Below are 27,868 nucleotides of genomic sequence, written 5' to 3' on the forward strand. Positions count from 1 at the left end.
TTTGAATGGTCATTACAAATATATATATACATACTTGTAGCAGCATAAAGCAATTGTGCATCTTAGTAATTGCTTATTTACATTTACATAAACATACCTGTCATGAGGTTGAGTATTTACTGTTTTATATACCAAGATGATGACAAACAATTTGGTATTAGCATAACTAAGGTAAAAGCCTTCGTCCCAAGACAACCTTCACTTTGTCTCTTGACCGAAAAATACATATATGCTATGAGAGTACTTCTTAATAAAAAAAGGTTTATATATTTATTTTGGTTTCAAATTGACATTATTCAGTTATTGTTTATTTTCTAGTTTTATATAATTTATCAACACTTACCTTGTCTTAATTTGTGATTACTTTTTTATATAAAATTATAACTTAATTTTACATTGTTCTAGTTTTTTCCTTGTTAATTTATGGTTTTTATCATCTCTGTGATTTCATAGATGAGAGGATTGCTGTAAATAGTTTGCTTTTGAAAAGTTAATGTTTATATTATTTTTTTGTTTGTTGTTGTTTTTTTTTTTATTAAATTTGGCCGATACACTATATTTTTTATTTTTATTATAAAGACATCATTATTGTACTATATTTGCTTCTTGTTTCTAAGGTTACATACTGTCAATTTTAGAATTTAATTCCTAAGTTCTGTGTTTCATTAACTTTAGTGAGAGTTAATTAGCCTTAATCTTTATTTATTCCTTTATAAATGATGTTATTATTTATTTTTAAAAACCATTTTATGAAAGTAGGTAATAACATAGGGCTTTGAAACTGTCATGCCTTGAGTATATTACTTTTATAGACAAATTGTACACTGCAAATATTTGTTAGCAATATAATATTATTATGATGATAGTAAATATGAATTATATTAGCAATTACTGTAACTATTATGTCATCAGTTATACAAATATGTACATATATATATTTTTATAATATTGTTCATTATTGAATAACCAGAGGTTTCTCACAGCAGGCTGTTGTAAGATTGGATTGATTTTTTATCAAATAATAAATATAGTGATTTTTTTTAGCTCCTTTTTTTTGTGTGTGTAGTCCTCCCTTTTTTACTGTTTTCTTTTTATTTTGAAAGTTAGGGTTTTGTAAGTTTATGTTTTATGGATTAATTACACTTAATCCTTGACAAAACTGGTTATAATCTATCTTTTTCTGAGTAGCATTTTATTAGCTTACATTCTGGTTGAATAACAAAAATTATTTTGTTTGCTGTTTTCAAACTTCATGCTTCCCATGAACCTCTTCGTTTTTAAAACTTTCCAAGAATTTTATCATTTGTAAAGAATAAGCAACATTGTTGAACTGGCAAATTATGACAGCAAATCTCTTTTTCAAATTTTTTTTTAGTGTTTTATTTTTTGTTGGTGTTTTCTTTTTTTGTTTTGTTTTATTTTTTTTTTTTTTAACTTTAAATAATTGAAAATCAAAGAGTCAAAGTTGAAGTTTTCGCCCCTAACTACTAGATAGTTTAATAAAGTTTGTTGTTAATCAAAGTTTAAGTGAACGAAATGGTCTAGTCCACGAGAAAACTTTGAAAACAATAACCTTAGAAATGGAAAAGTAATCCTCGTCCAAGTTTAAAAACTTATTATCTCAAAACCGCAAGTGTAACTGCCGATTTTTTCCCCTGTTGAGTCTTCAATGATTTAAAGAAAGAACTAATCCTAAACATTTTCCATTATTTGATGCATATTGTTGCTAAGATTTTAAATCTTTAATCGAAATTTTATTTTATAATTTTTCCCAATGGAAAAAAGATTTTTATCTAAGGAAGAAATTGAAATTTTTTTTTTCTATTTTTTGCATACTTTTTTAACTATTGCGGTTTAAGTAATGAATGCGTATTTATTATGTAAATGTTCCTCCAATATTCACTTGCTAAACTAGACTAGTTGGAAGGTTTAAAAGCAATATACCGTAGTTTTTTGTATCAAACTTTCTTTTAATGATCTTTAAGGTTCCCATAATTTAGCGATCAGTTTTCATAGTTAAACTAGCTGCAAAAAAAACCCTCACGCATCGGTAAATGCATTTGAAGATGTCTACTTCACACGCTTCAACGCACTCAATCGCTAGTAAAATAAATAAAAATGAAACAGAGTTATTGCGTATAAGATAGATATAAGAAATGAAATTTCCATTTGCTTCACTTGTAGATTGAAATGTTTGAATGAAATATATTTGTTGGAAATGAGGAAAACAACTTGGTTGTTTGTTGTATTGGTTATTACTTGCTTGTACCTTTACAGAACTTACGATTTATATATGCCAAAAGCAATAAAAAAATTGAGAGAAAAAAGGGCACGTGAAATAATTAAACAAATTCAAGAAAACAAGGCAGAAAGTAGTTATTATTATAATGGGACAAAACGCAATTACATCCCCCTGCCGGATGTAAAACAAGAGGGGCATAATTTTCGAAAAATGGAAAATAACACGAAAAGAGAATACGTCTTTTATCCTGAGGGAGGAGTGCATGAGGGGCATTTTTTACATCAAAATCATTTTAGTGAAGTTGCTGATCCGTCATATATACATCGTGAAAGTAATTGCTGCGGTGAAGGCTGCTGCGACGTATGCTGCGAGAACGAAGAAATAGGTCAAGAAGAAGTGCCGATCGAATATACACATACCCATCATCTTATTCATCATCACCATCATGTTAGTAAGTAAAATGCTCGGTTCGGTTATTTATGCAAGAGAAAGGAAGCGGATATTATGTTTGGATTTGCTTTTGTTGAATATTGTCCATAATTGAAATTTTTTTTATTATTATTATAATATTCTCCATCGCAACGTTTCTATCATAACAACACTATTTTGTGACAGAAAATCCATTTACAATTTAAAACCTAAATTTGTTCAAGGGAGGCCTGAAGACTTAATGCCTTTCACAAATTATTTAAATAAGACGCTGTTGTTTTTTTATGGCCACGTTTCAGATTTTTAAAAAGAACAATTGAATATTTTAGAGTTAAAAATTTAAGCCCTTCCTTAATACTATGTTATTACAAATTAAATTTTTATCCTTACCGTGGTGTGACCTAACAAAGTCCTATGCTTTAAGAAAGTCCTAATTTAAGAAATGACAAATTTCGTATATATAAAATAAATTTGGGAAAAATAACTTTGATATTTTAACTAGATATCTAGTTAAAATGTAGTTAAAAAAACTAGATATCTAGTTAAAATAACTAAGTTATTTTCCCCTTATGTTTATTTTATATATACGAAACTTGTCATTTCTTAAATTAGGACTTTCTTAAAGCATAGGACTTTGTTAGGTCACAACACGGTGCGTAGTGGACCCATAAAAGTAATCTTCACAACTGTTATAATAATTGTAGACGATACAAATTTATTCCTCACTGATACCAATAAAAATATGAATGTTCAAATTTATACTGACAAATTTGAAAACAAAAATGATCAGCCATTTACGAAGCAGGATCATTAATCGTGAAAATCTTTACAAATATATACAAAATTATTTTCCCATCATTCATCTGTCAGTTTTCATTTTGTGATGGTGTTTTGAGAGATCATAGTCATCAAATACATAGTCTGGCCAGTTGAAATGCGCTTTTGTTTATCTTATTCTTAGAGTTTTTTTAGAACCCAGTCTACTAGCTGGTGTACACTGTTTGTAAACAAAGATATATGTGGAATACTGATAATCACATTTTGTGGAATCAGATATCTGAATTCTTTTATAAAGATCTAAACTATGGCCTTCACACTTGCCCAAATCTCTCCTTAGAAAACATTAGGTTACCAATTATAGAAACTAATAGTCTTGATAATAATCAAGAACCAAAGACCTTTACCAAAGAGCTTGCTTGTGGAAACTAAAGGTAAGTGGTAATTGGGGCACCAAAAGGTACATTGTTAACCTTTACCACGCCAAAATTGTATCAAAAAATGAACTCATCAAAAGAAGGAAATCAAAAACTCAAAAACGGCTATATTCATTGGCACAAACCTTATAAAGGCATTGTTTGTATAAAATAATTGTGTGTGTGTCACTCTCTCTCTCTCCCTCTCTCTCTCTCTCTCTCTCTCTCTCTCTCTCTCTCTCTCTCTCTCTCTCTCTATATATATATATATATATATATATATATATATATATATATATATATATATATATATATATATATATATATATATATATATATATATATATACATATATATATATATATATAAATATATATATATATATATATACACACAGATATATATATATATATATATATATATATATATATATATATATATATATATATATATATATATATATATATATATATATATATGTATATATATATAAATATATATATATACACACACACAGATATATATATATATATATATATATATATATATATATATATATACATATATATACATACATTTGTCCTTAGTATTTGCAAGAAAGGTTGCCAAGTCTTGAATACTATTTTTTATTAAGAAATGTAATAGTGAGATGAAATGATTTTTTGACTTAATTTTTTGTTGCCACCATGTCTCACACTGTGCATGTGACAATTAGAGTAATTTACTTGTGGAAACTAAAGGTAAGTGGTAATTGGGGCACCAAAAGGTACATTGTTAACCTTTAAAATTCTCTAGGAGACTGAAAAGTGATCTCTTAAGTTGAAGTTCTGCTACAAAGAAAGGAGAGGCTAAAATAAAATTCTTAACATTATTTATTTCAAAATTATTTTAATAAACTTATCTTAATAAAATAATAAAAATGAATAACTATTAAACTACTTTTAATTATATAGCATTTGATACTTAAAATAAGAACTTTCTTAACTTCATTTGGTTTTCACTTTATTAATAATTGCATCTCTCCATCATGCTGCAATATAGTTCCTATGCAAGAATATATTTTTAATGACATTTATGGCTATGAAAATAACCTTTTCTAATATCTATTTTTTATTTAAACTATTCAGTGGAGTTCAAAGATCTTTTCTTGATTTCTTTTCTTAACGAGTTTGTTCTTTTGTTCTTAGATTTGATTTTATGCAAATTTACAAGGTCCTTTGAATAGGAAAATGAGCAAACACAAATATAAAGAGTTGAAAGATGGTCTAGAAGATTGAGAGACAATTCTTTTGATATTTTGGTAGAAGAAACATTGCAAATTTTTGAGAAGTGAGATAAAACCCCAACATCTTGAAGCAACTCTGCAGTCAACATTTTTATTTAAAATTTTTGTTGATTTTCTAAATGCTATTCCTGCTATTTTAATTAGTGACAAAGCATCAGATGATATAAACCAAAGACCACCTCGATTTTTTAAAATAGTAAATTTTTTATTAGTATTATGATTATACTTGTCAAAATAATTAGAATCATTTTCTACAATTTTTCCAGCCAACAAAATTGAGAGTGTTTCTTGTCAAATCTGGTTTGTCAACTTTTTGAATAACGTATCCTTCAATAAAAAGTACTAAATACATACCCACCCAAATATTCAATTAAATTTTTTTCTTTGTCTGTAAACTTAATTTCATCATCAATAACTAAAACTGAGGTGGCATTTTTAGACTTAGTCAAGTGAACCAAAATGTGATTTGCAAGGTCATATCCTACAAGAGTTGAGGTTTTATCTGTGAGATTTTTCATAAAACCATTCTGACCAGCAACTTTATAAAATTGTGGATAAAAAACTTCTGTATCACCATTAAAATTTTCAATAACTTCCTTTATTAGATCGAATGAATGCTTTGCATCATCTTCTGAGAAACTGTACCTTGAAAGCTCATCTCTGATAAATGGAGGGTAGCAAAGATCGTTTTCCACAATTTAAATGCTTTTTTTAATGAAAGTTGTAAACTCTTCTGCAGTACATGCACGCTTAATATCAGTTGCTGCATTTCTTTGCAGTGTTGAAGAGTCAATCTTAAAGTGATGTGTTGTTATGTGGTGTTTGAGTCCTTTCTCTGATTTGCATTTTTTCACAGACTGCTGGCAGTTAAAGTTGTTTGAAATGCTTCCATTCTCAATTTCTGTTAGAAAAGCATCGACATCATTAAGAAACTTTCTTTTTTAAAAAAAAATCCGTCTGATTCTAGATCTAATATAAGAGAATCAATGGACTGTTCCTCTCTAAAGTTTGCCATTTTTTAGATTTTTGTGCACTAGTTAGTAGACTGGGCACAATAAATTAACTATTTTCAACATAAATTCAAAGTTTTAACTTCTATTGTTTGAAAACAATAGAATCTTGCAAAAACGGCTTAACTGGCCAGACTATCTGTTATTATGACTATGATAAGACTGTAACGAAAAACTGAGATAAACCATAAAATAAAAGCAAAATAATTTAACTATTGCTAATTTTACTTTTTTCTTGACGGTAACCGTATGATCTGTAAGGAGTTTTGCCATTCCTTCTATTTTGAATATATACATGAACATAAGAAATACATGAATATAAAGAAAAAACATATTTAGTAACAGCACTAAAACAAAATATATCTGTTGAACTTGTTAGAATGTTAGGGGAGATTAGGTAGGGCTAGAACATTGAAAGGTCATAAGTATAATTTTAATTTTACACCTTTATTGTATAGTTTATGGTAGAACACTTGGATTTTCAAAAAGCTTTTTCTAATGCTTATTAGGTATATCTGTGTACAATATGTGTTTACATTTGAGAGAATATATTAGGAATAATTTTAAACTCACTGTTATATCAAAATTTTGGGTTTTTTTTTACAACTGAGTTATCAATTTAATTTATAAAACTTGCTTTTGTTACTTATTATAGAGTTGAAGTATATTCATCCTTTCATAGGGTGTATAAAAAAAGCAGTGTAAATATCACTTGTTTGTTTGCAAGTATCCCATGTGTTTGCTAGTTCATGCCTTCTATCAGGAGAAAAAGCAAGATTTCTTTTAAGTGTCTCCAAAATGGTTGTTTTTTAAAAAAACTGTTATCAATATAAAAAGAATTTCATTTTCTTTCTCTTCTACAAATAAGAGCTGTATATGTACTATAGTTAAACTCAAAATACTTTATATGAAATACTTGAGAAGATAACGTTTTTCATATAAAACGTATTAAGGAAAAGGCTAATTCACTAGTTTTCTCTAAAACACCATAAAATAGAAGGGACCCTATGCTTATTGTGTTTGTAAATTACAGTGTTAACACCAATTTAATATTAGTTTTATCTTAAGACCAAAAGTGCAGTTTTGTCACGGCCTCTTAAACTTAATGAACCAGCAATTCAATTATACTTTCAGATATCTTTTATCAGTACATTTTAAACAGATGCCAGATAGCTGCCAAAAGACTAAGTGTTAAACCAATTTAATAGACAATATTCTCAACACTTGTAAAGATGCACTACTAAATGATACTCTGGCTGTTTCTTATAAAAATACAACTTATAAAAGTTTTTTTTTAAAAAAATAGTTCATGGTCGGTGTGAACCAACGCCATGCTTAAATTCTGGAACGTGTACAATACTGGTTCATGGTTATGAGTGCACTTGCCCTGTTGGATATCTTGGAATCCATTGTGAAAGTATGTATACTTATATATATATATATATATATATATATATATATATATATATATATATATATATATATATATATATATATATATATATATATATATATATATATATATATATATACATTTATATTTATCTTTTGTTTGTTATAAGTATTATCATAATTATAGTATAACTAGCTGGATGTACTTACTCTGCATCATTTAACATAGTTTTTTCATAGCTCGAAGTCAATGTGAACCAAACCCATGCAGAAATGGGGGAACATGCTATGATGTAGGAGGAAGTTTTGAATGTGTCTGTCAAACTGGATTTAAAGGACTTCATTGTGAAGGTAAAAAATTGTATGTATATGTGTATGTATGTATGTATGTATGCATGCATGTATGTATGTATGTATGTATGTATGTATGTATGTATGTATGTATGTATGTATGTATGTATGTATGTATGTATGCATGCATGTATGGATGGATGGATGTATGCATGTATGCATGTATGCATGTATATACTCACACGCAGCAATCTGTTGACCCTAATGCAAAAATAATAAATTTAAAATCATTATTGGTTAAATAAAGATCTATTCTTATTGTTTCTACCTATAAATATTTTTCAAACAAATACCTTGACCTAGTATAGGTAATTACATATATAATGTAACTTATTTAAAAAACCATTAACCCAACATTTGATTTTTAAACTTTTGTAATACATCTTAAATATATAGTTACACATATTTAGTCAATTAAGTTGTTAGTAGAAAGCACAGTAGTAACAGTAGTAACAGGGATGTTTAATGAGTAATAATATATTTAATTAGATTAACTTCAAAAGTGTAAAAATAAAAATCCAGCACTATGTTAATTTTAGTATATGTGTCATAATTGCATTTGGAAAAGTATTCCTTATGCTGCTCTAAAACTTTAAATATAAATTACTTCTGTCCAATATATGTTTGTAACATTTATTGTTTACATTTTGAATAGTGAATGAAATTATGATCTCATAATTGATAGCTGTTTGAACTGTGATACATTATGAGATCCATGTTTAATTGGTTTTTCATTTGAGTATGTCTCAACCTGTTTTTATTAAAAAGTATCTGCACTTCAGCCACATTTAACATTTCTTCTAAATATTTTGCAACCTGGCTATACTGTATTTCAAAACAAAGTCATGAAACTTATACTATGATGATAAGTATGTTACATAATAACCAAAAAAGCTTTAATTTAAAAAATGATATGCTTTTTTAAATCTTTAAATTATAGAGGAAAATAAATGCCACCCATCACCATGTAAAAATGGTGGAACATGTACTGAGACTGAAGAGGGTTTTGAATGCTCGTGCAAAGAGGGGTATAAAGGAAAGATTTGTGAAGGTAAAGGTTTAAAAAATTTACAGCTAATAAACTTTTATAGGGAATAATCATTATACTTTAATTTTCTTAACTTGAATGTAAACTGAAGTAATTTTTCAAGCTTCATTTTTTGTTTCTTTACCCTGCATAGAGGTTAACCAGTGCAGCCCAAGCCCATGTAAAAATGGTGGAACATGTGCTGAAAGAAATGCAAAGTTTGAATGTACTTGTACAATTGGTTTTAAAGGGGTCACTTGTGAAGGTTTGTTACTTTGATTGTTTTTTTGTGTGTACAGATGTGTTCTTATTACATTTTATTTGCTTAAAATATTGTCTAGTTTACCAAAGTTATTTTAAGTAAAAATATTAAACAAATTATTTTGCATTTAATAAATAAAATTACAACATTTAGAATGGTCTGCAAAATTTTGTGTTTTTTAAAATGATTATAAAATTGTTAATTCACAAAAAGTTCAATAATGATGACTTGCTACAAGATGGATGACTGACACAGAACATGATTTTACATGTTCTGTGTTAGTTAAACTCTGGAAAAGCATAACTAAAACTTTTTTAAATTATTTTGAAGGTTAGGATCTATTTTTAAAAGCTTACCTTTTTAACCTGATTAATGAAGTTTGTATTTTAAAATTTTGTCTTGCCTTAACTATACCTAGTATTATTTTTAAAACATATTTTTTTATTGTTATTAATTTGTCACAGTTTTTGTTATTCTATTCAATTTTAAATTCCATCTGTAGTGGTCTCATACTTTTGTTTAGCACGCAGCAGTTGCTCATCAAATCCATGTCTAAATGGTGGTACTTGCAATGAAGAGAACTTTGGTTACTCATGTTCTTGCAGAAGTGGGTACAAAGGACAAAACTGTCAAGGTTGTTCATTTACAACTATTTACCACAAAGTAAAGTATTTAAAGAACAATATTTCATTTTGATAGAGTTCCTGTAATATTTTTTCTAGATCATGTATGCCATCCAACACCATGTGCAAATGGTGGAACTTGTTATGTTAAAAATGGCAATCCTTTTTGTGCATGCACAGATGGTTTCCTTGGAGAAAAATGCCAATGTAAGTGTAAATATCAGAAATCCAATGCTTTTTACAGTAATAAGTTTTTACTCATTGTTTATGTGATAATTGAAACCTTTCTAATGGCATTTTATTGACTGGTTTGCTTAAATTCACTAACTCAATTACTCTGTAGGTGTTTTTATACCAGTCATTTCATTATGAAATGCTTACAGTGTCTAGATTAATTGGTATGTTAATGTAGTTGACCAACCAAGTTGACAATTATTGTATCTAAATGCATAAGAATACCTCTAGTGTATAGGGACAAAGTCAAGACCCCCTCTTAGAGTCCAGAAGCAAACCTATAGTTTTACAAAATCTTAATACATATTAGAATGATTTATATGATCAAGCTAAATGACTATTGTCAGCAAAAGACTATTGTACTGTTTAGATAAAAACCAAATACAAAGTTTAAAATGTTATTGTTTAGTGCCAATAGAGATTGTGAATCAAACATGTTAAAGATGCCTGTTTTGCAGTCCATTTATTTGGAATACAAATTATTTAGCTTATTTATTGACTAAATAGTTCATTTTTGCAGCAAATGGACTATTCAGTTAGTAAATAAGTCAAATAATTTGTAGTTTTTGATAAGTCAATAATTTGCTTTTTTAATTAATTTGGTATTATTATTTGCTACTTCAATTTGCAAAACTAGATTTTATCAACAAGATTATGTCCTGGTTCAATCCACATGATTTAATAACAAATACAACAAATTTATTTAAGCTGCAAGTCCATGTGTTGCACAACCATGTTTAAATGGAGGAACTTGTTATGAGTACTTCAGTGAAAACATCTACCCAATACCTGTCTTTTTAAGTGGAAATAACCTTATGTACCACTGTCACTGTCCTGATGGTTACTCTGGAAAAAATTGTGAAGGTAATTTTATGCTATTTTTAGTTACTAATAATATTTTTGGTATTACTTATTACTTGGGTATCACAAAAATTTATATTGGTTTATTTCAGTTATACTCATTTGAAAAGAAGTTTTCCTTTAGATGATGAATGTAGGTACTGTGATCCACATGCAATTTGCGAGAAAGGAAAGTGTATTTGCAAAGATGGATATCAAGGTGATGGCAAAGTTTGTCTGAGAAGTAAGGCATTTCAGTATTGTTTTTCATTTCAAACTAAGATGCTAAAGTTTATTAAGCAATTATAGTTAGCATGTATATGATAAAAAAAAGTCTTTTTTAAATTAAATTATTTAGAAAGCTTGTGTCACCCAAGTAACCCTTGTTTAAATGGTGGCACTTGCAAAGATTATCTTGGTTCATATGATTGTATCTGCCCTCAGGGATGGACTGGAGAACATTGTCAAGGTATTAATAAGGAACTGTAAAAACAAATTAAATGAATCCTATTTTATTTGATACAAGTTCAACATTTACATTTTATGTATTTTACGTTATTTAAAGCTCAATTTTAAGATAGTGGAAATATTTCAACTAGAAATTACTCCAATAGAAATTATTCTAGTTGAAATGATTCTAGTTGAAATGATTCTAGTTGAAATGATTCTAGTTGAAATAGTACTATGACATTCTTACAATTATTCTTGTCAAAACACAAAAGATGTTCCTGCAAAGGTTTCCTATATTTTAAAGTGAGATATTTAGGTTTAGGATGTTAGCTATTACATGAAACATTTTTTTAAAGTTTTTCATTTAGCAAGATATTATTGAAATCAATACTCCATAATAGGATATTACAGGATGATAAAAAAATTATAATTGTTTCATTTTGTTAATGCATTATAAAGTAATTATCTCATGATTTGTGATCTTTGACTTAAAATTAATGTTTGAAGAAAAGAAAGATCACATTTAAAGACACATATTTCTTTTAAGGTAAAACAAAAAGGAAAAATGTTTTAAAAAGTATTTTGTTTTTAGTTTTTAAATATTTTATGTGTTTGTTTTTTTTTTTGTTTTTTTTTTGTTGTTTTTTTTTTTTACAGAAAAATGAATAAAAAAATGAGTTCAAAACAAGAAGAGATTAGAAAATGTGTGAATGAATTTTATAAGAACTTCACTTATGACCACTTTAAAACTGAGAGTATACCTAAAAGTATTATCTGCAAGATAGTTAAACATGCTGAAAGTGAATCTGGCTACCAAAGAGTTCAAGGAAGTGGAGGAAAGGTTAAAAAATGACCAAGACAAGCATTAAAAGGGTCAAAGTTATGTTTGACCATAAAGACAAAGTTTCTCAACAACAGGCAGCTTAAAAGTTCAACTGTACTCAGCAATACATTAGTAAAGCATTAAAAAAAAAAGAAAAAAGTTAAACAAAGAAAAAAAATTACATTTCCAAAACGTTCTGACCAGCAAAAACCAGTTGCTAGAACTAAGTGCAGTTGATTGTGTCAGAAATTTTAAAATCGTAAACCAATCATTGATGATGAGTCTTATTTCACATCAAATCACTCCAGTATCAATGGAAATGATATATTTTATACTAGTGATTTAAAATCTTATCCATCTACAGTTAAATACCAAACAAAATAAATGTTTCAAAAAAAATTTCTATGGATTGTTTTTTCTGAAAATGGCATTTCTCAGCCCTATTTTGTGCCTAGTGGACTGGCTGTAAAACAAGAAATCTACTCAAACAAATACATTAAGAAGAGACTTATTCCATTCATGGATAAGTATCATTGGCATCATCTTACTGTGCAAAAACAGTAATCACGTACCTAAACAAGAAAAAAGTGCATTTTGTTGAGAAAGTGGATAACCCTGCAAACTTACCAGAATGTCGTCCTATCAAAAATTTTTGCAGTATTTTGAAAGGCCTTGTCTACAAGATTAATTGGCATGCAGAAAATCTTAAAAAATTACGCTCTAGAATCAAGTATTGCCTTAATAAAATTGATATTGAGCTCATACTGAGTTTAGCTCAGTCTATATCAGGCCTAGTTGATAAAGTCAGAAGGAATGGTTTAATTGAAAATAACTGATTATATAGATAAAAACTAGAGTAAAAATACTTTCCAAAAAATTTTTCCTTTTTGTTTTACCTTTTTAAACACATATCTCTTTTATCTACGTTAGAATTTTTAGAGATTTTTTTTTAACATCTCTCAAATAGATAAACAAATTCTGCATAAAAACACATTTCTCTTTTACCTACGTTAAAAGAGATATGTGTCTTTAAATCCAGTCTCATTTTTCAGTTGTCACCTGTTATGCTGCAAATGGTTTATTTTAGATCGCAAATATTGTGAACCAAACCCATGTAAGAATGGAGGAACATGCATTCCTCTAACTGGAGGCTTCAAATGCTTATGTGAAGGGTATAAGGGGAAAGAATGTGAAAGTATGTAATTTTTCTATAAACTTTATCCTTGTTTTTGTTGTTTTTAAATTTTGAAAAATTACTGTTTTCAAATTTAATTTTATAGCATGTTTCTTTGTTTTTATATAGTTGTAGTTAAACACCAAATTGTTGATTGCTAGACATCAAATTGTTAATTGTTAGGCATATAGCTGTTGATTGTTAAGCATATCTAATTATTATTAACTGTATTTGTTGCAGGAAAGCTAAACAGCAGAAGTGTTATCAAAATTTTATTTTATTTTTTTTTAAAGCAAGTTAAAGTAGTTATTAGTCACAATTTATTTTTATTTTTATTTTTTTTGTTGATTTTATTTATAGAAATTACGTTGAATACATAGTTACATAGTTATCACACAAGTTATGTATCCAACATAATTTAAATATTAAATTATGTTGGATATAAATTTTGTAGAAAAATTACAAAAACAAAAGCAACTCTTCATTTATTTAATCTTATACTTACTGTAGGCAATCTGCAGCAGTAAAATGTAAAATATTATGTGAATATTATTTGCTACATTTCTTTTCAAGTGCTAAAATAAATTGTTTTAAATTTAATGATATTTTGTTAGATTTAATGTCAATTTACTTGAAATGTAAAACTAAGTTTTAACCTTAAAAGTTGGGTGAGAACTGAAATGGAAACTGAAAGGCATTCAACAGTTCAATTGATTCATTTTATGCATCTATATTCAGTCATGGTTTACCAGTAGAATTGTGCAAGAGGCTGCAATCTTCATACAGCTGATTCAATGTCTGAGTAATTATGATACTGAAGCTTTGAAAGGTTATGATCTTTATATAATGCTGTGCCATTCGTGGTATATTACACCAGAGCTTACTACTAGGGCAGGTCAAATTTTCTTTTTAAGAATCAGCATTTGTGTACGATTCCTACATATGTATATAGCATGTAAAACAATTTTGAAGCCTGTGTTAGCCTCTGTAGGGGCCATATACAAAATTGAGTTTATAGCATTTTAGCAAAAAATAAAAGTATAAGCAACTTTCATCTTAATTCCATTTTATGCCATAAAAAAACAAAAATGTTCTATTAAAATACTGACTTAAGTAAGGCACCTTAAAAATGCAACCTTTTCATATATTAGCTTTTTTAAGCAGATAAATACTGAATAGAATTTATATTTAATGTAATAAAAACTCATTTAAAAAAACACAACTACATTTGTTTTTACATCTTTGTATTAATGTCTCATTGTGCTTTCCAATTAAACTTGGGGATTTTTCCTCTACTCCAATAAGTTTATTACAAATTTGTAATGTTTTTTATAGTCATATTTATTTTCTGATGCCTTTGTGCTATTTAAATAATTCTTTCCATATTTGATGACAAAGATATTTTGGAATATTCAATGAACTGTCATTAACTTTCAAAATATCTTCAATTGAATAGTCATTCAATAAAGGTAGTGAATTGGATTTCTTAATATCCCAATTTACCAATTTTAAATCAATAACTGGATTTCTAATTGATTGAATAAGAAACCAGAAATTTTGAGTACCATCAATTGCCAAATAATGTGATTTGATATGGAACCACCCTGGTGCATAGTATTGCATAATTATTAAAGCCAAGTCAATAAGTTCTTTCACCAGCTTTACTGTAGATGTAAATGTATAAGTGTAGAATATGTTTTGCTCTTGTGAGTTGCTGAACATGGTTAATATGGGAGAATTTTTAGAGATTTTTTTGAAACCTCTCCCAAATAGATAAACAGATTCTGCATAGATATTTTTTATCTGAGCTTAATTCACTGAAGTTGTTATCAGGAATTAAATGAAAAGCTTTGATTTTTTCGAAAGGAACTACTGCTAAATTAGTTAAGTCTTCTGTTATTTACCAATATATTTTTACTATATATATTTCAGGGGAAAAATAGCAGCAAAAACATATAGCAACAATCTCATACATATTGGAATTTCATTAAGTAGTAAACAAATAGAAGTTTTAATGGTTAATTTTGTGTTTCTTGAGATAATAGACTTATAAAAAATATAAAGCATTGTTTCCTCATTTTAACATTGACTTTTGTTCAGTGACATATAGACCACTTGCAGAAAATGACCTTTTAGCCTCCACATTTGTTACTTAGACTGACTTCAAAGCAGTGTGCAACAAATCTAAGTTGCTTGTTCATTATTTTGTTAGCTCAAAAACTGCCATTTATTTGAGTATTAGTTTAGAGGTTGGTTCTATTTTTTGCTTCTTTGGTGAAACTCCTTTGACTGTCTCTCTGATGGAGAACTCTTCTGACAGAAGTTCTTCTGACAAAAAAGTAAATTGATGTACTTGGTTCTGACTAATTTCATTTTATCACAAATTTTCCTCATATACAGACTCACATTAGTATGTATTTTTAACTGATGTTGTCTTGTTACAAGTTTTTTTTTAAAGTAGATGTGAAGACACAATCAAATAATCTAAATTAATTTTTGTGTTGTTTTTGCCAAACATTTGCATTCTACTCTTTAATTGGCTTTTTAAGAGTGCATCTGCAATTTGCTCTTTCCACTTCTGTATCATAGCAGTTACATGAGCCTATATCAAACATGTTGTCAAAAGTCTTGAAGTTTTATATAAGTTAGGTTTTTTTAATTTACTTTTTCCATTAGTTCCATTAAAACTGAATTTATGCCATATATTTTCAATTTTAGTGCTAACTAATTGTTAATTTCATTAGCAGAACTTCACCCTTTGCCTTTAGTATCTTCATTTCTACATACATAATAGCAATATCACTTTTTGTATAAATCAATGCAGTTGAAAATTTAGAGCCTTACCTAAATGTTAAATTTTAAGTCAAACAGAATTTGTTATAGTAGTTATTATTATTTCAACTACTTAGAAATTAGAAATATGTGTGTATATATATATATATATATATATATATATATATATATATATATATATATATATATATATATATATATATATAATTGGGAAATTCTGATACATAAAAATTAAAGTCATATTTTTTTTTTTATTACATTAATATTTTTACTTACAATAATATTAAATTACTGCAATATGAGTATTTCCTATCCCTTTTCTTTGTAAAATTGCTTGTGTAACTTTTTCTCTGGCGTGATGCATTTTGTTGTTCTCTATGAAGTGACCAACAGTAGTCTGTTCCCATCCCTTAATGTTAATATTCCACCATCCCTTATATCTCCATCTCTTTTATGTCTTGATGAAACTGTTCCCACTGCTCTTCACTCACATTACCCAAGTGTTTGAGAAAAAGTCAAGATGGTTGTACAAAAATTCTAGAAACAAGCAATTCTGCTTTTTCCTTATTCAAACTTAAATCTCTTACTATATCATTAAAATCAATGTAATCAGATGAACTATTGTAACAATCAGATGTAACAATTTTTTAATTTTTATGTATCAGATTTTCCCTATTTTTAAAAATATAATTGATGTATTATAGAGATAATGTACTATCTTTGGAGTTATCTAGAGAAACATCAGTTGTCCAAAAATAACAATGGTTTGAACGGATTTTTGCTCTCTCCACACCATGGGTACTGTAAATTTAAAAGCTTTTTTCTTTCTTATATCATTTCCGAAGATTCAAACATGACACAAACATAGCATACTTTGTGAGGAACCCAACATTTGCCTTGATTACTAATTTCTACACCAAAATATGCAAAGTATACTTTTTCACAAAGTTAGTAAGTTTTCTTTGATATTTTTAACTACAAAGTCACCAAATATGCAACAAAAAGTTAGTAAGGTTTCTTTGATATTTTTAACTACAAAGTCACCAAACAACAAAAAGTGTTAGGAGAGTTTTTACAACCATACTTAGAGTTTTTAGCCATACCTAGAGTAAGCACATAAGTTAAACACTGCAATGTGAGGTTATATTAACTGGAAGAAAACAATCAGCTGTGCCATTTATCAGAACTACCAAGCCAATATCAATCTATTTTCTTGCCAGCCTAATAATACTTGAAAGTATTTTTTTTATATTTTGAATAATAAAACATACTTTTTAAACATTTTGAATTAAAACACATTTTTTAATATTAAAATGTGAAAAATTAAGGGAGGGGGGAATCAACTTTTTTTTAAAAAAATGTTTTTTTCAATGGGAAAATTTAAAAAAAAGGCTCATAAATTTTATAAAGGCAGCAATCTTTTATAACCTTGATCATATGATAAGGTAATAAAAATAAAATACGAAAGTAGATCATACAGATTTAGACAACATACATGTACACAGTGGCGGACTGTCCATTAGGCTAACTAGGCTGCAGCCTAAGGGCCTGTGATTTTAGGGGGCCAGTACACAAGCTCCTTGGCCTCATGACAAATCAGTGCGTCTATCATCTATAATCTGTCAGTCAGATTCAGGCTTTAATCATATGCGATAATCATGGAAACATCTTGTTCCTAAGTAAATAAAGTTTGATATACAGTATTATACCAATCTTTTGTGAAGTTGCTAAAATGTCATATCATCATAAGTCAATAGCTCTAAGATGTTGTGAAAGAAAATGTGCAATAGAAGCACACACAGAAGTAATGTCAAAAACTGTTAAGCTCACGGAGATGTTTGGGAAGCAACGTTCAGTAACAGTTACAGAACAAATGCCTCTTGATGATATTTCTGTTCAAAGTGCTGTCCCCAAGGCAACATCTCATTCTCAAGATGTTCGAAATGTAGAAAATGATGATGACAATTAAAAGTTGATGAAACAGGAAGTAAGTTTGGCAATGACGATAATGGGCCAAAGTTTGTTACTTTCAACGCAGAAAAGTGTTTTTTTGTGGTGATGAGTTCAATGACTGGAAGAATGGCTTAGCCGTTATCTGTGCGCATGAAAAGTCTTTAGCCCACATAGCTGCCGTTCAGAGCACCAGAAACCTTTAAGTGGCTGCAGCTTGTATCGATGAAAACATTGTGAAACAATTCAATGCCGAATGCCAATACTTCAGATCGGTGCTCGAACGTGTTGTTGAAGTAATCAAGTTTTTGGGCCAGCAAATAATGGACACTTATGTTCACCGAATTAAGCATGCTAAGTACTATTCAGTATCTATGATAGCACACCAAATGCATGCAAGGTTGATTGATTAACTTGCATTGTTAGATATCTACCTGAAAACAGTTGTGTACTTGTTGAGCGTTTCCTCAAGTTTCTTGACATGAGTGGACATACTGCAAGTGAGATCTCAACAAGCCTTTGGTATTTTTAGAAAAAATGAGTATCGACATTACAAACAGTCGTGGTCAATCATATGATAATACTAGTAACATGTCTGGAACTTACCATGGTGTTCAAGCAATAATAAAGGCACGGAATTCATATGCTGAATACATCCCGTGCTTTGCACACTCATTGAACTTAGCAAACTGCAAATCACAAGCATCATCGTTTTAACATTATTGAGAAACTTTACTTGTTTATGAGTGCTTCAACGCATCACTGGTCTGTGCTTAAGAATAACCTGGACTCAACACCAGTTTTGAAGAGTCTTAGTGAAACCAGATGGTCAGCTAGAGCAGAGGCGGCAAAGGTTTTGTAGTTGGTTTACCATGAAATAAAAAATGCTTTGAAGAATATTAGAGACGATGTCTGTGAAAGAGCAGGCACAAGACGCAAAGCAGACAGTTTAGTTAAAAAGCTGAATCAGCTTGATTTTAAAATTTTGGCTGAACTCTGGTCGACTATTATGGATTGCTTCAAGGATACAAATACAAGCCACAGAGTTGAACCTTAACACAGCTGTCAGTTTGATGCAATCACTAACTGACTACATGGGCAGTTTAAGAAAAGAGTTTGAATTGTTTGAACGTAAAGGTCAGGAGCTTACTGGCAATAATGTATACAACAAGCTAAGTGCACATAAGCGTGTTAGAAGTACTCAAACCACTTTTCATGAAGGCAACAAAGAGGAAGTTAGCTTGTTACCAAGGGAAGATTTTAGAATAAGCGTTTTCCTACAAATCATAGACAGCATCTTGGCTGCTATGCAGAAGCGTCTTATTGCATATTCAGGTGTTCAAGATAAGTTCTCCTTCCTACACAATTTAGTTGATCTCCCTGACTCCTGTCTGCGTGAAGCCCCAACAACATATTACTATTTTTTCTGTCAGATTGGTAACTTTTGCACAAGGGGCCCATAATATGTCATTAGCCTAGGGGTCCCAGATTTCTCAGTCCCCCACTGCATGTACATACCTATCAAATATGTAACCTCTCTTTTTAGTCATAATTTCAAGTATGCAATTCTTAAAAACACAAGAAGCTTCATTTAGAAAAAGAATATTTTTGGTATTTTTGTAACTAAATCACAGTAATATCTGACATAATTTAATAAATCATAAATCAGCAACATAAATAAATCATTAATTATTATAATAAATCACTAGACAAAAACATAAATGATAAATACCTTAACAGACTTAACTTTGATTATGAAAGTATCATTAATATTTAAACATTACCTTAAATGTGCACCAGTATTTTCAAGGTGATTTTTTTTTAAAATGTTTAAGGAGTTTGAAAAGATCACAACCAGCAACTGTTTCATCAAATTTCAAAAAGATCACAACCAGCAACTGTTTAATTCAAGAAAATTTTTTATTTTTATTTCAAAACTTTATAGAACCTGATCCCTGCCAGCCAAATCCTTGTTTGCATAATGGCCGATGTAATGATTTCAATGGTAGTCCAACATGTGAGTGTGAACAAAGATATTCCGGTGATAAATGTCAAAGTAAGTTTTTTTTTCTTACGGTTGTATTCATAACTTTTTTCGTAGATTTTATGAAAATAAACTAACTTTTTTTTGCTAGTTGACAATTGTGAACGTTGTCATTTGTATGCTCAATGTATCAATGGTCATTGTGAATGCAATGTTGGTTTTGAAGGTGATGGCATAAATATGTGTAAACGAATTGGTTAGTTGGAATTCTTTTTTGTTATTATCGCTTCAATAGTCATCAAAGTTTGAGGATAGTTTTTTCATAGAATCTTTTTTTCAATTCCCTAATAGAGTAGTAACTTGATCAAAGTAAATGTACAAATATATAAACATATATGCATTTCTAGATACATACAATTCCATAAATATTTTCTGATGTATAAAGTTGTAATTTTATTCTTTGATTTTAATTTACACAAGAGGATCATCCAAAGGATCCTTGTATAAATCATCAATGTCAAAATGGAGGCACATGCATTGCTGATCTTGTTGGTATGGGATATAAATGCATTTGTCCTGATGGATTTGATGGTCGATATTGTCAAGGTATTTAATTAATATATTATACTCAGTACTGTAGCAAAATGGGGCTTAAGTTTGTGAAACACTTGTTAAATTGTAAAATCTTCTCGTATATATTAGAAATATAAGCAGTTGTAATTTTTTAAAAATTGTTTGTTAGCAAGAAATTAATTTACTGTTATTTAACATAATAAGATCTCACTTGGTGATTGTACTAATAATGATCACCACAAAAAATATCTGGGCCTTCATACATTTTTATACTGATTATTTAGATACAAAGAAATTTACTTAAAGGTCTATTTATTGGTTACTTAAACTCTGGCTATCCAGCCACTGTATAATGAAACAATTATTTTTAAAAAATACATTTAAAATGTTACAAGCAATGTGTAAGTTTTCATTCTTTGATCATAATATTAAATAATTGTAACTAAATGAAATAAATAACTGCAGATCAAATTTCACAATGTTGTTGTTTGAAAATGAGATTGCAAATGACCTTGATTAAGATAAAATAATTGATTTAATTGACTACACCTATGGAAAGTAATTTTTTAATGAACATTTCAGTTCATATACTATAACTTGGTCCAGAAAAAAAAAAAATGGAAGACATGGTTTTTTAATTAAAAATCAAGAGAACATTTTTTTTGTTCCACTCTGACAAACCCCAAGGCATCTATTTCATGTTGCTACAGCTTTGATATAATTTTTAGTTATTTTTCTTTTTAAAAAAAGTCCCCCAAAATATAAAAAAATATTCAAAGACTAACTGTTTTAGTTTTTTTTTATTTCAAATTCTTAAAAATAGATTAGAAACTTTACTTGTTTCATTTAGAACGTATACCTGGTGGCCATGCAGATCCATGTGTAGCCAACCCATGTCTAAATGGGGGAACTTGTGTTATTGTTGCTGAATCATTTCAATGTATTTGTCCTCTCGGTTTTAAAGGTTCAAAATGTGAAGGTATTTATCATTTTTTAAGAAATCATTAGAGAAATTTAATCATAAAAATTAAATTTGATGTCAATTAAATTTATTTTTAATGTTAATAATCTTTAGACTCTCCACCAAGTGGAGGAGCACAGCCTGTATGCCATCCAAATCCATGTTTAAACAGTGGCAGTTGTAAGGAGAATGGGAATGGTTTTGATTGTATTTGTGACATGCAATACACTGGAAGTTTATGTGAAGGTTGGTGCTCTTTTTGATACCATAAATATACTTAAAGTATTTTAATAAGATAGTCATGTAGATATATTTCTAATACATAAGATGTTAGTTATTTAAGTAAGAACATAAAAACTTATGCTTTGTTATATTTCTATAAAAATGAGAAGACATTTCTTAAGCCATTTTTTCATAGAGTATAAGCAAAGTGCTGAAGAAATTTATTTGCATCAAAGTTGTTCACAGTTTTAAAAACAAAATTGAGTTAATAAGCAACCAATGAAATTTTTTTTTTTAACTTTTTGTTTTCAGTCGACAAGTGCGCTAAATGTGATCCTCATGCGAAATGCATCAATGGGCATTGCAAATGTAGAAATGGATGGATAGGCAACGGTTATGAGTGTATTAAAGGTAATGAATTTAAACCACTCCAGATAAAATTGTTGTCATGAAATTCAAGTTTTTTTGGTGTCAAAATTTTTTATATTTAGTTTTAGGTTTAGTATGTTTTGCTAAATTCAGAAAAAAATTTAATGATAAATTATCTCGCATATTTTATAAATCATCGTGAAATTTTTCCTTTTAGATGATGGATGTGGTGGTAAGTGTGGGTTTTATGCTGAATGTGAAACTCATATATGTCAGTGTCAACCGGGATATGTGGGCAACGGGTACACTTGTTCAGGTAAACGAAATATTTTCATCAGTAGATAATTGCCTTGTAATTTAATGCAGAAGTATAAGCTGCTTTTTAAATATATATAGACACTGCCGCTCACGGAAGTTAGGACAATGGAAATTTTTTCAAAAAAGCAATATTAATATGTAATTACGTTATAGAATTTTTAATTTATATTAGTAAAAATTATATTTTTTATACATTTTCAATATAAAATATATTATTAGTCAGTTTTAGTAATAAAAATTTACAAAAACCATTATAATAGTTAAACTTTCTTTTCGTCAAAAAAAACCACCCTTTGATTTAATAACTGCTTTTACTGTTCTTGGCATTCTTTCAATTAATTTTCTAATTGTTTCTTTCTGAATATTATTCCATTCCTGTTCTATAGTGTTCCATAAATGAGATTTTAATGTTGGACATACAGTTCTAATTTTTCTAGCCAGTTAATCCCATAGTAACTCAATGGGGTTAAGGTCTGGGCTTTGGGGGGCTAGGTCATTACACGTAATACATTTTCCGCTTTATTTGATTCTTAATAGTTTCTACATAGTAAATGCAGTATGTTTAGGGTCATTATCATGCATCAGAATAAAATTATCTCCGATTAATCAAAGTCCCGAAGGGATTGCACTTGTTTCCAGGACATTTCTACAATGTTCTTTTCTCATCATACCATCGATTTTACGCAAATCTCCCACTCCATCCATAGAGAAACAACCCCAAACTATCGCTGAGCCTTCACCATGTTTTACTGTTGGAACCAGACATTGAGCATTTTTTCTTCGGCAGATCTTCTAACGTAAACTCTTCGCTTATTTTCGAAAACTTCAAATTTTGACTCATCGGTCCAGAGTACTTGTTTCCATTCATCCATCGTCCAATTTTTGTGGAACTGTCCCCAACGGAATATCTTCTGTCGATTACCTTATCGTTGATATGGTTTTCGTATTGCAACACGACCATGCAAATTAGCTTTTTGCAATCTTTGTTTGATTGTACTGACAGAAACTTTTTTTCTTGATCACAGTTGCAAATAGCTGTTATTTGTGGAGCAGTTAACATTCGATTATGTTTACTGATAACTTTTATACGTCGCTCATCAGTTTTTATTGTTATGCGAGAAGGACCTGGACGATTTCTGTCTTCCAAACTTCCAGATTCTCGATATCGACGAGTTGTATAGCTAACTGTTGATTTACTCAGATTTAATTTTTTAGCTATTTTTCTAACTGTATAGTCTTCTTGAAGCAAAGTGAGTATTTCTTCCCTTTTTTCTACACTTATTGGCTTACCTTTAGGCATATTTTTTTCAATATTTTGAATTTACACTAAAAAAAAAAAAAAATTTAATTTTACCTTTGAACTTCTGCACTTAAAATTTTTAAAACACTAACACAAAATACACAACATATCTGCATATAAAAACACAGTAAACAATAGAAATACTTGTTAAATGACAAGCTTAAAAGATTTGAATCGATAATGTAAAATACAGGTTCATACGTGAATTTAATGTTTGTGGGTTCTCTGTTTATTAATTTAAAATGATAAGGCTTTTACTTGCGTGTACAATTTATGTTATTTTAATGTATTTACATTAAAATAACTTAATTTAGAATTTTTTTATACAAATTTTATTTAACTTGATCTATTTTTATATAAAAATAAATTTTACTAATATAAGTTAATAATTTTATAACGTAACTACATTTTAATATTGTTCTTTTGAAAAAATATTTTTTGTCCTAACTTCCATGAGCGGCAGTGTACTTCATAGTGCGAAGATCGATTTTCAAAAAAGTCAAAATTTTTATATTTATAGCTGCTCCAACTCCTCAATCTGCGTGTGGTGTATGCGGTACAAACCAACAGTGTTCTCCAACCACAGGAAGTTGCGTGTACATATGATCATGGAAAAAATGGCTTTGAAGATATTTCGTATCACTTGCTTCATAAATTAAACTTCATAAATGCATCGTTAATGGAAACACTTGAAGAATAAGGTACTAAAATCGGTTGAAAGACATAAAACCTGGTCAATAGAAAGGCTTATTACCTGGTTTCCCTACAACAGGATGAACTAAAAAATAACGAACGTTTAAGGCTAATTTTCTTTTTGGTAATCTTTAACTAGTACTTTAAGTGATATGAACAAAATAAAATATAAGATTAAATAGAAAACAAATAAGAGTACTATTTTGAAAAATTTATCAAAAGAATCATTCCCAGATGTTTTTAAAAGTGGTTGCAGCATCGGAATTTCGAATTATTTGTAATCTTGAAAGAAAACATTTATGAATTATGTTTGGTATTTTGGTTTAAATTGTATATACATTAAAGTTTTTAAAATTATTTAAATCACTTTTATAAGTATTTTCTTTTTGAATTCAATGTTGTGAATAACATAAATGAGGTGTGAGATTGTGTGTGTATATATATATATATATATATATATATATATATATATATATATATATATATATATATATATATATATATATATATATATACAGTGAGAGAAATAAGTATCCGAACAAAAGATTTTTTTATGGAAAATAAACTTTGTCAGGTTTTTTTCGAAAAAAAAAACTTTATAGAAATAAAAGAAATGATTATTCTGAAAGAAAATTTTATTACGAATTCAATATGCAAAAAAAAAATATCAATAATAATATTTAATTGATAAAAAATTAAGATACATTTAAACTATGCAATTTTTTAGCATTAAATAAGTATCCGAACAAAATTTTAAAGATTAAGGCTTAAAGATTAACGTTTCTCCGAGTAATTATTTTTTTGACTTTTTAATATCGAGTTGGACCGCCTTTAGCTTTTATGACTTCTCCAAGTCGACATGGCATCGATTCAACTAATTTCTTTGTCGTATCTGAGTCGATATCAGCCCAAGCTTCTTGGAGCATGATTTTTAAATCTTCTTTTCTTTTTAGACATCGTGTGCCACATTTTTTATCCAGAATTGCCCAGAGATGTTCAATTGGATTGAGATCTGGACTTTGCGCAGGCCATTCAAGTAACTCAATTTGCTTTTGGATGAAAAACTCTTTTGCTTTCTTTGACGTATGTTTAGGGTCATTGTCTTGTTGGAAGATAAAATGCTTTCCTAATCGCAGTTTTTAAGTTGAAGCCAGAAGATTTTTATTGAGAATATTAACATAAACCTCAGAGTCCATAATTCCATCAATAAACTCCAGTTTTCCTGTTCCGTTCCAAGCCATCGATCCCCATACCATAACATTGCCTCCACTAAATTTTACTGTGCCTCGAATACAACTGAGTGTGAATGCACCCCTTTTTTTCTCCAAACTTTTTGAGCTCCATCGGACTTCACAAGATTAAATTTTGACTCGTCCGTCCACAAAACTTTCCTCCAGAATGATACCGGCATATTTACATATTTTTTAGCAAATGCAAGTCTTCGTTCTCGATGGATTTTTGAAAGGGATGGTTTCTTGCGTGGAACTCTTGCTTTGAATCCACTTTCTTTCAATCGATTTCGAATAGTACATGAGCTCACTTTTAACCCAAAATCTTTCTCAAGGAGGCTTGACACTTTTGGTGCTGATAAAAAACGGTTTTTTTGCACCATCTTTACAATTTGTCGATCTATTCTTGATGTTGTTTTACGCTTTGCTCCGCATCTGGGCTGATTTTGCACATATCCAAACATATTATACTTTTTAACCAGATCGCTGATGGTTCCTAATGCCATTCCAGTCGCTTTATTTATCGACCTAAACGTTTTACCTTGCTTGAACAAGTCAATAACCAAATTGCGCTGAGCTTGGGACCATTCCTTGGTTTTAACTCCCATACTTGATGATATCAATGGTAAATCAAATGAATTTAAAAAAATATCAGTCAATTATTAAAAATTACTCGTTGTAAAACAACAATATTTCTAAAACCATTGGTTTAAAAACTTTTTTTAATAATCAATTTCAAAACTTCGTTTACAAAACAACATGTTCGGATAATTATTTTTCATTGAAGTTTTAACACTCCTTCGGGAATCGTTAAATTTTAGCAACGCAAGTTAATTACCTTTGATTAATTTTTTGCAACATAAAATCGTAATTAAATTTGCTTTTAGAATAATTATAAAAGTATTTATCAAAAACATATGTTTTTCGAAAAAAACCTGACAAAGTTTATTTTCCATAAAAAAATCTTTCGTTCGGATACTTATTTCTCTCACTGTATATATATATATATATATATATATATATATATATATATATATATATATATATATATATATATATATATATATATATATATATATATATATATATATATATATATATATATATATATATATATATATATATACATATATATATATATATATATATATATATATGTATATATATATATATAGATAGATAGATAGATAGATAGATAGATAGATAGATAGATAGAAAGATAGATAGATAGATAGATAGATAGATAGATATAGGTAATTAAGTATTTTAACTTCATTCTCGATATTTCTTTAAAAGATATGACCACACCTTGTTTACATTAACCTAAATAATACATTAAGTAAATACCGTTTAATCCGATCTCTCCTATTTCTCTTTATTAACTTTTTATAACATTTTTACATAATTAAATTTACATCAATGGCTTTTGAAGCTTATTACTTTCTTCTTAAGATTCTAAAAAGTTAGAGAACAAAGCAAGCAAACTTTCAATCGGAGGATTATTTTTTGCAGCACATATGGCGACAATGTTTGTGAATACCTCCTTTACAGATTCAGGAAAAACAAATTGGTTTATGTATATCAATTGAGAAATATTTCTCCTCTTGTTAGATAAAATTAAATTAAAAAAATATTTAAAAAAATAAAAATATTTAAAAGACTTCAAAAATTGACCTAAAACACACTTACTTCCGAAATCTAAAATTAAGAATATGATCACTGCTTCTCAGGATTATAAAGATAATACTTTAAGCTCCTATGCAGTTGTAAAAGAAATTTCTTTTGTTCGTTATTTACACGAGAAAATCTTATTTGCTTGTTGCTTTGTTAATTAAATTGTTGATTTGTGTGTCTATTTACTTTTCGAAGGTGTAAATAAATCATATAGTGTATCGGAAATTGTTGCTTCAAGCACTGCGTTGAATGTACAGGGTAGGTTTATTTTGGTCCAAATTTTAGCGTAGCAGTTTTGATAAAAGATGGAAGAATATGTTACTTTCATAATTTTCAATTATCTAAAATAATATTGTAGGGGGCTATTGTAGGTCAGAACTGCTCCTTCTTTTAAAGACCTCAGTGATGGTATGGTTGTTTATTTTATCTTTTAGTTGCTTTGTCTCGCTTCTTTTAAACGTGGAGTT

The 27,868-nt window shown here is 28.6% G+C and overlaps 1 protein-coding gene and 1 pseudogene across 4 annotated transcripts in view; both read left to right on the forward strand.

Moving 5' to 3' along the window:
- Positions 1-511: 511 nt before the first annotated feature.
- Positions 512-24,870, forward strand: LOC145188612 (uncharacterized; annotated as a pseudogene). The gene is made up of 19 exons (XR_016452411.1): positions 512-2,693; positions 7,466-7,576; positions 7,792-7,902; positions 8,843-8,953; positions 9,084-9,194; positions 9,715-9,825; positions 9,914-10,021; positions 10,757-10,912; positions 11,034-11,132; positions 11,247-11,357; positions 13,249-13,356; positions 20,024-20,134; positions 20,214-20,318; positions 20,543-20,668; positions 21,486-21,614; positions 21,711-21,842; positions 22,131-22,229; positions 22,405-22,503; positions 24,326-24,870. The product of XR_016452411.1 is annotated as an uncharacterized LOC145188612 (transcript).
- A 2,679-nt stretch (positions 24,871-27,549) lies between these two features.
- The window catches only part of LOC145189170 (uncharacterized), a 10,920-nt gene continuing 10,601 nt past the window's right edge, over positions 27,550-27,868 (forward strand). The window contains exons 1-2 of one of the 3 annotated variants that reach the window (XM_090087065.1): positions 27,550-27,659; positions 27,760-27,809. In XM_090087065.1, the coding sequence (XP_089943191.1) occupies positions 27,807-27,809 (3 nt within the window). In that variant the 5' untranslated portion in view covers positions 27,550-27,659; positions 27,760-27,806. The remainder of the gene's footprint in view (positions 27,660-27,759; positions 27,810-27,868) is intronic. The other 2 variants (XM_090087066.1, XM_090087070.1) reach the window with 2 other exon arrangements.

Source organism: Hydra viridissima, unplaced genomic scaffold (assembly GCF_058129835.1).
Source record: "Hydra viridissima isolate aposymbiotic clone 2 unplaced genomic scaffold, HvirCarnegie_v1 scaffold_5, whole genome shotgun sequence".
Classification (NCBI taxonomy): Eukaryota; Metazoa; Cnidaria; class Hydrozoa; order Anthoathecata; family Hydridae; genus Hydra; species Hydra viridissima.